At 39.1% G+C, this 12959-nt stretch overlaps 1 protein-coding gene across 7 annotated transcripts in view; it reads left to right on the top strand.

Moving 5' to 3' along the window:
- Positions 1–12959, top strand: part of KCNH8 (potassium voltage-gated channel subfamily H member 8) — a 353661-nt gene that overhangs the window by 187233 nt on the left and 153469 nt on the right. For all 7 annotated transcript variants that reach the window (XM_072946938.1, XM_072947009.1, XM_072947108.1 and 4 more), the window contains 2 exons: positions 1799–1926; positions 6933–7173. In XM_072946938.1, coding sequence (XP_072803039.1) covers positions 1799–1926; positions 6933–7173 — 369 coding nt within the window. The remainder of the gene's footprint in view (positions 1–1798; positions 1927–6932; positions 7174–12959) is intronic.

Genomic DNA, 12959 nt, shown 5'->3' on the forward strand with positions numbered 1-12959 from the left:
TCTGCTGCTGACTGGCCCTGTGATCACAGGACATGACGTTGGACCTTCCAGTTTTCTCCTCTGTACATAGAATATAATAATGTTTATTTCACTGAATATTCATGAAGGTTAATTGAAACTTACTAATACTGAGGATCAAGTACAGGGCCTGGCACACAGTGGCAATCAATAGTAGTTACATCAATAATACTTCCCCAGTGTAAAAACCAAACCAAATCATTTTTATGATGAGGAATCAGACAGCCTTCATAATACTATAGAGCTTTGATGATGAAGCTTAGATAAATAATAGTTTATAATTTTTGTACTTTGTAATTATTGTAATATATATACACAATTTATTTTTGTAATTTTTATATTTTGCAATTATTGTAACATATATGCAATTTATTTAGGATGAAATTGTATGTTCACCAACTGACCAAATAGAGACTAAATGTTTCTTAATGTCACGTAATCAATTTATCTGTTTCTCTTGGGCATTAGCTTTTTGGAAAGAAAATAAAATAGCTGCATTCCTACCTAGTCTTACTAAAGTAGAGTACAATTGGATTAAAGGTTTAGATGTTTAAAACGTAAAGACATAAACATGTCAGGAAAAAGCAAACTTAGATTTTAAAAATAATTTTTGAGTGTGGACAGTTTGACGATGCAGTTTCACTCTACATAAATTCTAGACACTGCAGATTGATAGATTGATAAGTCTGACAACATAAAAATGTAGTTTTTATACTGTATAAATGAAATCCAAGGTCAAATAACAGAATGGGAACATTGTTGGCAGCCCCTATGATGAGAAAATGGTGACTAATATACAAAGAGCTCTTAGAAATAAATAGTAAAGTACCAATTTAAGTTCAAAATTGGCAAAAAATTATATGAATAGACTTCATAAAAATAAATGCAAATGGACAATAAATATTTAAGTGAATGCTTATTCACATTCATAATTTCAGAAATGAACTTCAAACATATTATAGCATTTTTCAACTATCCAAATGTTGGGCAACACTTGTTTTATATTTCATAATTTAATATGTGTGTTGAAGCAGACACCATCCACTCGCTATTGCTGGGAGTATAAGTTGCTAGAATGAAATTTGGAATGTGTATACCAAAATTTTAAATTTTAAATACACTGCTAGTGATTTACTTACTGAATATCTTGCACACCAATGCATGGCTCTAAGCATTTAAGAATTTTCATTGCTAGATTATCTGTACAGATGTTTTAAAAATCCTGGATAAACCTAAATGTTCATGATAGGGAAAGAGTAAAATAAATAAGGCTAGTTATATCCTTAAATAGTATACTCTTAGGGATAAAAAACAATAAGAGAGAGTTATAATATTCATATTAGGAATGATTTATATTATTTTGATGTGGAAAAAATTAGTATGTAAATCACTTATTATAAACTTCTATTTATGCAAAGAAACAAATATGGATATAGCATGTGCAGTAGATACTTTCTGGGAAAAATGTTGAAAGTAGAATTAAGGATATAAATGTGGAGCAGCAGAAAGGAGTAAGATTTTTTTATTGGCTACTTTCTCTCTAAGAGTTCCTCTATGCTCTTGTATGTTTTACTTTAATTTTTTAAAATGACTTTAATTTGGTGATACAAATATATATATATAAATTGTAAAGAACTAAAATTAAATTAAATGTCATTAGAAACCAGCAGATAATTTTAGGTGTTGAAAAACATGTACTCTTGAAAAGGAACTGCCAAAATGACGTTTTGGGGTCAAATAATACATTCATTGGTGCTTAATGAGTTTTATTTTCCCCCAGATAAAGCCAAAGGAAGATCAAGAGCAGGGACCCACTTTGATTCAGCTCGGAGACGGAGCAGAGCGGTCCTTTATCACATCTCTGGCCACCTGCAAAGAAGAGAAAAGAACAAATTGAACATAAATAATGTAGGTGGTGTGTGTGTGCACTATGCATGCTAGAGTTTCCCCTGGTGGCAAAGTTTGATTCTCTAAAGAAAAGCTCCAATTACTCATTTATTGGCTTTTCTAGGTTTTTTTTACTCAGGCTTGTGCTTTCCTATAAAGAAGAAACTGGAAAAGGTTGGCAGTCACGAGGCATTTCTGTAATAAAAGTGCTCAATCATGCTGTTACCACAGCATCGGATATTACTGCAGCCAGGACAGTGTGGTACTAGGGATGCGACAAGTGGGACTGGTTGCATTTCACAAACAAGATGATGAGCAAGTCATACTGCAGATTTGTAGTTTGTTGGTTAAAATGTCTCAAATTTGATTTCAGTTCCATCTATTCTGCACTTTATCTGATTTCACTAAAAGGCTGTCATCCGGGGGATCATGAACAAATCATTGTTACTCCAAGTAAACATTTATATTTTAGGCAAAACACAATTGAAATTTCACATATTGGAACATTGAATTTGAAATTACATGCCATTTTTGTGTAGTTTTTCTAAAAGTTGTGCTCTTAGTAAATTATAGTACGGCAACTTTCTGAAACCTGGTGCTTATCTGTCCAAAGCCACACCACATAACCGTACCTGTAAAAGGTAACTACAGAGCTTTACCTGATACACGTCCTCCAGGATTTCACAGTTAATTTCATCACTGGTTCTTAGAACTAAGAGACTTGACTGAGAAATCCAGAACTATGTCTGTTTAGTTGTAAATATTCAAAGATGATTTTTCAAATGGTGGTAGTGTCATTAATTCACACTGTGACATCTCCAGACATACAACTTAGGAGGTAAGTGTGACTAACGGGTGGCCAACATAGAAACTTGGGGTCTAACTTGCCAGTGACATTAGAAAAAGTCACATCAAACACCCAGAGCTATTTGGGAGCTGATCTCAGACCCAGTGGTTCTGGGAGTTAAGGGCACAGAGATTCTTTGGCATCTTCCTTTTTACATCGAGAGCTCCAGACTGCCTAGTCTGATATACAAATGCTTTGCTAAAACAGAGTCGTGCATCAGACACAGAAAGTGGCCACTTAGCTGGTTGTGGCGAACAAGGAAAGCTGCATGAGCCCAGGTATAGAGTGAGACCTGACGTGAAAGGGCTAACAAACCTGCCTCTGCTCCCGTGGGATTCCTCCCTGGGAGCCAGACAAGCTGCTTCCATCCATTCGTGCTCCTGGACTGTCACCCACACTGATGTGGACCTGCCACGCACCGCTGTGAAGGTTACACACTGTTCAGTTTGTCTTGACTTAATATAAAGACTTTCTAGGGGAACCAGGTGTCTTAGTGTCACACTGGTTTCCTGAGAGTCCAGGGCTAGACTTCACACCGTCCACACCACTTGATTTAAGAAACCTTCCCCTGTGCCTACTTGTATCTGCCTTCAGGTACCAGGTCAGCCTCAGCACCACTAAACAAGTTCTAGGAAGAAACGAAGGTAACCACATCTGGGCTTGATGTTACGCAAGGCAGGCAACAAAGCCCCTGAATGAATATTAGCCACAGATTCTGTGATGCTAAAAGGTGACACTGTCCTCCAACCTTTAGCTGAGAATCTTTTAAATGTAACAAGGAGTAGTGAGCTTCAAAATGCGTTCTCAGAAAATGCTGGGGTTTTCTTTCCCCCCTTGGATTCACCAAAGTACAGAACAGTACTTAAAAACCTGATTTAAAAAATCATAACTCCCACTGCTTGACTAATTTGCTAAATTGCATGTATTTAAGAAGTACAAACATCAGGATGGAGCATTAAAGTAATACATAGTAATTAAAGACGCATAATAGACACAGTGACTCTGACAATACAGGTAACTTCTTATTTCTGACAACAAAATGTGGGATCAGGGCTGGCCCTGTTCGCAGTCTCCTTTCAAGGAGAACAGAACCGAATGGCTAAAAGGCAGCAGAAAGAGAAAAGGAAGAAGGGGAAACACTGATCTGGATGGTTTATTGGCTAAACAATCAACCACTGGGGGAATTCTGGCGATATGAACATTCACAGGCCAAAAAAAGACTTTCCAGTATTTTTATAGCTCTTCCATATTTACAGATTCCTTTTGCTGCTGTGGTATCATTACAACGGTCCAGGACTAGACATGATTTTTGTTAGTTCCATTTTAATGATGGGAAAGAACAACTTACTTGAGATCTCAAAAGTAGAACCAGCAGATAGGGGACCAAGCTGTGTTACCCTCTGACTCAAAGGCACTGTGTTTCTGCCTTCCCTTTTACTTCTCAGATGGAGTTCTGTGGCGCAGGAATACGTGATTCAGCTCTGAACAGATGAGCTCATCAGGCCATTAGCAATCAGGATGTAACACATTTTAGTCCTGGCTCCAACTTTGCCTGGTGCAGCTTGGACAAGGTTTTTCATTTTTGCATTCCTTGATTTGCTGCTCTGTCTATTAAATGACATTGGGAATGATGCAAGTGTCTTCATCCCGAAAGATCACACGGGGGCCTTGGGAGTTTGAAAGGTCAGAGCTTTAGACGCCCAAGTATGACCAGCAGGGTGCTCGTGCTGGGCAGTCACCAGAGGTACACACTACCTGCAATTACCCGGCATCATGACTGTAGAAACGTTTTCCCATCCTTTTGCTCATTCCAAAGTTAGTTTCCAAGAACTGTTGCAAAATAGTTTAGGAAACAGTTAACCTTAATTAGGCTTTGGCCTCAAGAACTGTTTCAGTAATTTAGACACAACTGAGGTTAAACAAGTGTTAAACCATTGGTTCTGAAGAATATGCTGCAAAACTAAAACACAGTATATAACTAAAATCCAGAGTAGTTGGCTGAATTATTCTTTAGACAAAGTCTGTATGTTTCAGGGTTGTGAATAATGTGTCTTTTTCACCCTCCTGCTAAAAGCACACTTTCCAATTGTAAGAAATTTTCTTCTATTGAAAAGGTTCTTGGTAAAACTTTACAAATACAGTGATGGGAGGAAAAGGACATCTATTCCTTTTTTTCCCCCCTACTCAGGTAATTGTGTCAAGATGTAGGCAGAATTTGAATTAAAACCCTTTTAAAATTTTAAGTCTAATCTGAGATGTACTGGATTCTTAGTACCTTTTTAAATAACTTAAATACTATGTTTCTGGTAGCCTGTAAAAATGAAATAGTGTGACTTATTTTCTTATGGGTGAATGTAACTATTACATGGCTCATCTTTTGCATCAGCATCACTAATTCTTCATATAATCAGCATAAGCAAAAAAAAATATTATTTCTCGAGTTTTCCAAACCTTCACTTCTAGAGTTGGCTTCTCCCTCAAATAAAGTAAAAATTTCATCGCAGTAACATGATAGGAAAAGACTTACTTGGATAAAGATGGAGTTATTTTTCCATGGCCCTTGGTAACGTGTTGTTGATGTAAATATTTGAAAGAAAAATAAGTAGAATCCATCATGTCCTGATGTCGACAGAAGTCCTCATCAGCCTCGAGATGAAAACTTCTAGACCCTAAGTCTCCCTTCTCCTGTACACCAGCCTCAGCTTCGATGGGAATCCTAACAGCAGTACTTCCTTCTTCCTCCTCAGTTTTATGCCACCATCCACCTTTAGAACTTCTTCCTAGAAACCAGGGAATGAGGTGAGCGGGCGGGTCAAGTCAGGGAACTGAATGGAGCAGAGATACGGGGGCAGATGGGCATCAAAGAGCCACCTGGAAGGGGTCAAGCACAAACTCTCGCTCTATGAGGTGCCCTGTGGGCTGAGTGAGACTATGAACAGGAGGTAGAAACGTGTTGGGGAGCCTACCCAGGAGAGATGCGAGACAGGAGGGGCATTAATATTAAAGTCGCAGAACTATTTGGCCCCTGATGGTCACCGTAAGAGAGCTAGTGTTCCTGACAGCCCTGAGCCTTTCTTGAAGCCCCACGTGCTTTAGGACTCCCTGAACATAGCACATTAATTTGCCCTTCCCTCAACACCCGACACGAGAGAACACCACGACCTGTAGGCAGCAGGTATTCCAGAGCTTTAACTGTTCTGTTCATTCTACTTAACTTTCACATATAACTTGCCATGACCTGCCTTGTCCTTCTCATTAATTGAGGTCAAAGCCAAGTCTGCAAATACCTGGTCATAGGCTGTCAAATTTCCGCACATGCTATTGTTGGGCCTCCCTTTGTCTCAGAGCAATAAAGAGAATTGTTCATCAGTTTGGACTGCCTTCCAAGTCAAGTGCTTTTGCATTTATAAAAATTCCAGCTCTTCTCCCGCATTTAATCAGCTGCACGGTGAACATTGCCTTTCTCCTCCCATGACTTTAATAATAACTTTTAAGTAACTGTTTCTCACGTTACCATCTTAACAAGGGCTAGCCACTGTCAAAATAAATCCATGTCTACCAAGATTATGAAATTCGGTTTCCATCTTGAAACTTCGCCAACAGCCATAACACAAAATGCAGGTAGTCACCACAGCCTGGTTATATTTTGAAAGAAATGGAAACAGCTATTTATAATGCAGTGTTGATCATCTATCTCTGTCCTTTTTAGGGAAAAAAAAGAGGTACCTTTGCTGTTATTAGAAGAATTTCAGGTCAAATATATTTCTTAGATAATGCCTGTCATCTCAAAATGCTACATGTATGGATTGGCCCCATGACAGTAGGGATGTAACTGTATCTGTGTCTTTATAATGTATGTAGGATTATACCTGCAACTTCAGATGTTTCTAGTTGACATTTTAGGTCAATCTTATTCTTAATGAGCAAACCCTGGGTTACTCGCTTACTAACCTTGATGACTACTGCATGTCCCTGTTACTTATAGCAAAGATTTCTGCCCAGTTTTGACTTGTACATCGCTACTTTTTTGCATCACCGACCTCTTAAAAGTCACTTGTGAGATGGATTGACACTGCATATATAAATGATCCTCCCCTCAGAATTGTGTGTGTAAGGCTGTGTGCTCCTTGTGTCTAATGTTGTGTTTCTCCCTTCTCTCCTTTTTTGTCTTTATCCACAGAATGTTTTCGTAGATAAACCAGCATTTCCGGAGTATAAAGTTTCTGATGCAAAAAAGTCCAAATTCATACTTCTGCATTTTAGCACTTTTAAAGCCGGCTGGGACTGGCTTATTCTGTTGGCGACGTTTTATGTTGCCGTGACCGTTCCTTACAACGTCTGCTTTATTGGCAACGATGACCTGTCTACAACTCGGAGCACAACAGTCAGTGACATTGCAGTGGAGATTCTTTTTATTATAGGTAAGAACCGACGGCTGCTTTCCTAGGAGATTTGCATAGGGGAAGTAAGTGTGTTCCGGATTTTTCTAACATGAATTTGAACTAAGATCCATTTGCATGGGCATGACTCAGCCTCTGATGCAGATTCTGGAGAAGCACATATTTGGATTTCTGAAAACTGCCTCTTCCAGCTCTCTCACTGTTCCTGTGTTCAGACAGCTCTAAACTGATGTTTTTTGTTTCTATCCTTCTTTTATCAAAAGTGGGCTAAAAGAGACTTAACCGCTGTTTTGTCTGTACTCTCAACATCTATTGTGATCTTAACCTGTACCAGGTCAGAGATGAGCTTGGCAAGAACCCATCAGTGGTGTTCTGATAGCAGTCCTGCCCTGGGCACGGTTCTCCATGCCCGTCTGTGCCTTTCCGGCATGTGGACGGTGTTTGCCATAGGTGGCCTAGTTATAGACGCAAAGGGTTACATAAACCTTCTAGTCAGTCAGGAGGAGCGCCGAGTGTCTGATTGTAATGAAAGGAGAGGCCCCGAGGGATGTTTGCTAAGAATATTTATCTCTAGAATATTGGGAAACTCTGCTGAAGCTGCCTCTGCTCCACTCTAGTAAGCCTTTTCCTATTTTCCTGTCCTTTAAAGGTTCACCTTGTTTAGACCAAAGCCTCGCTCTTGCTTGTTTGTTCTAAGACACATTCTGGATCTCCACTAAGGCTTAGACTGACCACCTGTAGAGTTCTTGACCACCATCAGCAACCTGATTCCTGAATCTTCACCTGGTCACGGAGATGTAGGGCAACATCCTTATCGTAAAGTTGGGAGAATGTTTGGAAAAAGTTTTCAAGCAGTCGGTGAACAAGGGAATGAAAAAAAAAATGGACCCTAGAAGTTCAAAGAAAAGGAAATAAGTAAGGGCAGATCAAAACCTTGTTGTGAGGGTACTTTTTTGGTGGTACTTTTATCTCTGTGGAGCTGGGGTAGCTCTGGGTTCTCTAACTGAATGTGCGCAGTGTTTGTTCTGGAAGGGTTTCTATACTCTTGGTGTGACTTTGGCATCCCTGTTAACATTGCATTTACTGGACAGAACTATGCTAGGACCCCAGTCCCCACCCCAAAGGTGATGGCCGTAGTATGTTTAGGCCACTAGATGGCAATGTTGTCTAGTTAGGTAGGTCGCTAAGGCTACAGATTTCAAGGAAATTTATCTTTAATTTTTTTTTTAAACTTAAACCATTCTTTATTGGGAAAGGTATAAACATAAACGGATATTAAATTGCTGTTAAATGGAAAATAACAGCATTCTAGTTTGAAAGAGAATTAAACCGAAAACCGTAGGAGAGGCGGTTCAAGATGGCAGTGTAGGAAGAGCCTGGACTCACCTTCTCCCACAGACACAGCAAATCTGCAGCTGCCTACGGAGCAGTTTCCTCTGAAAAACACCTGAAAACCAGCTGAACAGCTCCTTCACTGCAAAAGACAGAAGACCACATGGAGACAGCAGGAGACGCAGAAAGACGGTCTCACCAAAAGCCCCACTGCTCTGATGGCAGCCCACAGCTGGAAGAATCTCGCATGTGGAGCTCCTCCCTGAGGAGTGAGGGGGTTGTGCGAACATCAGGCAACCCCACCCTTCAGAACGGCGTCTGAGAGACAAGCTCCTCAATCACCTGACTTTGAAAGCCAGCGGGGCTTACATCCAGGAGACGCAAAGGGCTGTAGGAAACCGAAATTCCACTCTTAAAGGGCTGTGTGCAGGCTTACTCACCCCAGGACCAACGACACAGGCATCAGTCTGAAAAGTGCCAAGACTGTGTGTGGAGGGGATTCCTTAGCTAGTCTTACAAAGTGTGTGCTGCCGGAGCAGAAGCTGTTGGGGACTCTCTCCAGGAACTGGGGCTGGTAGGTGCCATTTTTGTGCTCCTTCAGTTTTGCTAGTGCTGGTGGGCATGCCCCTCCGCCACAGTTCACACAGGGGATGCTCCTTGACTTCCTGGCTCTGGTGGCCGGGGGAACTTGTCTTTCTGGGCCCCATGGGACTGAAACAGAGAGACAGTTCTCAGCAGGCTGCCGTCCTTTGGGCGTGTCATGGCAGAGTGAAACACTCCAGATCCTCCTGTGAAAAAGGCCTATTTACTTGTCCTAGAGCTACACTCTGAAGGGCAGGCTCCAGGTTTACCACCCATCTGGGGTCTAGGAAGGTGCTCTCAGGAACACAGACTGGGGATGCCTCCTTTATGGTCTTCCTTGGCCTTACTACAGCTCACCAGTCCCTCCCAGTGAAGAGCGTCTATACTCATCTGGACTCCTGATTTTTGCAACTGTCACCAGGGGGACACCTCCAAACTGCCTGGTCTAGAGGCCAACAGGGTTTATTTACATCTGAAGTCTCAGAGGACCATATATATTTTCATACTTTAAAAGCTGCTGCCTAAGGGTCTGACTTCCAGTCAGCCTGGAACTCAGTGCCGACTGAGGTTCCTCCCTTTGGAACACTGACAAGTGTTGACACACTCTCAACGGCTGGGACCTATCACGAATCAATCAGGCTGCTTAGACAATCACAAAGCTTCTAGAGACAACAAAGAACCAGGGCAAAGGAAGAACAGGAAATTTCATCACCTCCACCAGGCTTCTCCTTCAGGATTGAAAGAATTAGCTACTTTACCTAATACATAGGAACAAATACAGAGAGTCAAGCAAAATGTGGAAACAAAAAAATATATTCCAAACAAAAGAACAATGTAAAAACCCAGAAAAAAAAGTTAATGAAATAAAAATAGTAATTAACTAGGTAAAGAGTTCAGAGGAAATGACAAAGATGCTCACCAAACCCAGAAAAGAATAGATGAACACAATGAGAACTTCAACAAAGAGGTAGAAAATATAAGATGTCACACAGCTAAAGAATACAGTGACTGAACTGGAAAATACACTAGAGGGGCTTGACCATGGACTAATTGAAGCAGGAGAAAGAATCAGTGATCTGGAAGACAGGGCAATGGAACTCACCTGAAGAGAGCAGCAAAAAGAGTTAAAGTGAAAATAGCTTAAGGGACCTATGGGACAAATCAAGCAACATAACATTTGCATTATAAAGGGTCCAGAAGGGGAAGAAAAAGAGAAAGGGCAGAAAACTTACTTGAAGAAATAAAGGCTGAAAACTTTATTAAGTTAGGGAAGGAAAGAGACATCCAGATCCAGAGAATTCCAAATAAGGTGATCCCCAAAATATCCACACCAAGACACATTATAATTAAAATGTCAAATGTTAAATATAAAGAGAGAATCTTATAAGCAGCAAGAGTAAAACAACTTGTTGTGCACAGGGGTAACAGATTTTTTTCAGCAGAAATTTTGCAAGCCAGGAGGGAGTGTCATGATATATTCAAAGTGCTGAAAGGAAAAAGTTTCCAGCCAAGGATTTTCTATCTAGCAAGACTGTCATTCAGAATCAAAGGAGAGATAAACAGTTTTCCAGACAAGCAAAAGGTAAAAGTTCATCACCACTAAAATGGCCTTACAAGAAATGTTAAAGGGACTTCTAAGGACACTAATTAGTAACAAACAAACAAACAAATGAAAGTAGAAATTTCATCAGTAAAAGTAAGTATATAGTAAAGGTAGTAAGTAGTCATTTATAAAGCTGGTATGAAGGTTAAAAGGTAAAAGTAAAAATGGCTATAACCACAATAATTAAGGGATACACAAAATTAAAAGATACAAATTGTGACATCAAAAAGGGAAAACATGGGGGGGGCAGTAAAAATAGAGTTTTAAAATGTGCTCAAACTTACTTGCTATCGAATTAAAATAGACTGTTTTATATATATAGGCTGTTAATGTGAACCTCATGCTAACCACAAAACAAAAGCCTGTAGTAGATACACAGAAGATAATGAGAAAGGAATCTAACCACAACAGTAAAGAAAGCCACCAAAGTTCAAGGGAATAAAACAAGAGAAGAAGGAAGAAAAAGAGAACTATGAAACAAAAACCAGTTTATATAATAGTGATGAGTGCATATCTATCAATAATTACTTTGAATGTAAATGGACTAAATCTTCCAATCAAAAGACATAGAGTGTTTGAATGGATAAATAAACAAGACCCATCTCTATGCAGCCTACAGGAGACTCTCTTTAGATGTAAGGACACATACAATTAGAGAGTGAAGGGATGGAAAAGGTGTTTTACACAAATGGAAACCAAAAGAAAGCTGGGTAGCTATATTTATATGAAACGAAAGAGACTTTAAAACAATAGTAATTGTTTTACTATTACAGTAGTAATGAGACAAAGATAGGCATTACATAATGATAAAGGGATAAATACAACAAGAGGATATAACATCTGTAAGGATTTATGCACCCGACATAGGAGCACCTAAATACATAAATATTAACAGACTTGAGAGGAGAAATAGACAGCAATACACTAATACAAGGGACTTTACTGTCCCACTTACATCAATGGATAGATCATCAGGAGAAAATCAAGAAGGAAGCATTGGCCATAAACAACACATTAGACCACATGCAGTGAATATGTATATACAGAACATTTCATCCAAAAGTGGCAGATTGCACATTTTTCTCAAGTGCACATGGAACAATCTCCTGGACAGATCATATGTTAGGCTACATTACAAGCCTCAATACATTAAAGATGATTGAAGTCATATGAAGCATTTTTTTCTGACCACATGGTATGAAACTAGAAATCAGTTACAAGAAGAATACTTACAAAATCTCAAATAAATGAAGATTAAACAACATACTACTGAACAATAAATGGGTAAATAAAGCCATCAAAGGAGAAAATTTAAAAATACCTTGAGGTAAATGAAAAGACAACATACCAAAATCTGTTGAATGCAACAAAAACAGTTCTAAGAGGGAAGGAAGTTCACAGTAATACAAGCCTGCCTCTAGAAACAAAGGAATCTCAAATAAGCAACCTAACTTTCTACCTCAGAAAACTAGAAAAAGAATAAACAAAGCCCCATGTTAGAAAGAGGAGGAAAATAGTAAACAATTAGGGGAGAAATAAATGAAGTAGAGACTTAAAAAATATTGGAAAAGATTAATGAAACTAAAAGCTGGTTCTTTGGAAAGATAAGAAAAACTGACCAATCGTTAGCTATATTCACTAAGGGGAAAAAAGAGAAGGCTCAAATAAATAAAATCAGAAATGAAACAGAAGACAAAGCTGATGCCAAAGAAATGCAAAGGATCATAAGAGAATACCATGAACAACTGAATGCCAGCAAACTGGACAAGCTAGACGAAGTGAATAAATTTCTAGAAACACACAGTCTTCCAAGACTGAATTGTGAAGAAGTAGAAAACCTGAATAGACAAATTACTAGTAAGGAGGTTTAATCAGTAATCCAAAACTTTCCAACAAAGTCCAGGACCAAATGGCTTCTTTGGTGAATTCTACCAAGCATCCAAAGAAGATTGAATACCCATCCTTCTCAAACTCTTCTCAAAAATTGAACTTATTTTATGAGGACAGCATTACCCTGATACCAAAATGTACAAAGGCACCACAAAAAAAGAAAATTATCAACTAATATTACTTATAAACATGGGTGTGAAATCCCCAATAAAATATCAGCAAATCAAATACAGCAATACATTATAAGGATCATAGACCATGATTTAAGAAATAATGAGAAATATTTAATGTGATACACCACATTAAAAAAGTGAAATCACCTCACACCAGTCAGAATGGCCGTCATTCAAAAATCCAAAAATGACAAATGCTGGAGAGGCTGTGGAGAAAGGGGAACCCT

Source organism: Vicugna pacos, chromosome 1 (assembly GCF_048564905.1).
Source record: "Vicugna pacos chromosome 1, VicPac4, whole genome shotgun sequence".
Classification (NCBI taxonomy): Eukaryota; Metazoa; Chordata; class Mammalia; order Artiodactyla; family Camelidae; genus Vicugna; species Vicugna pacos.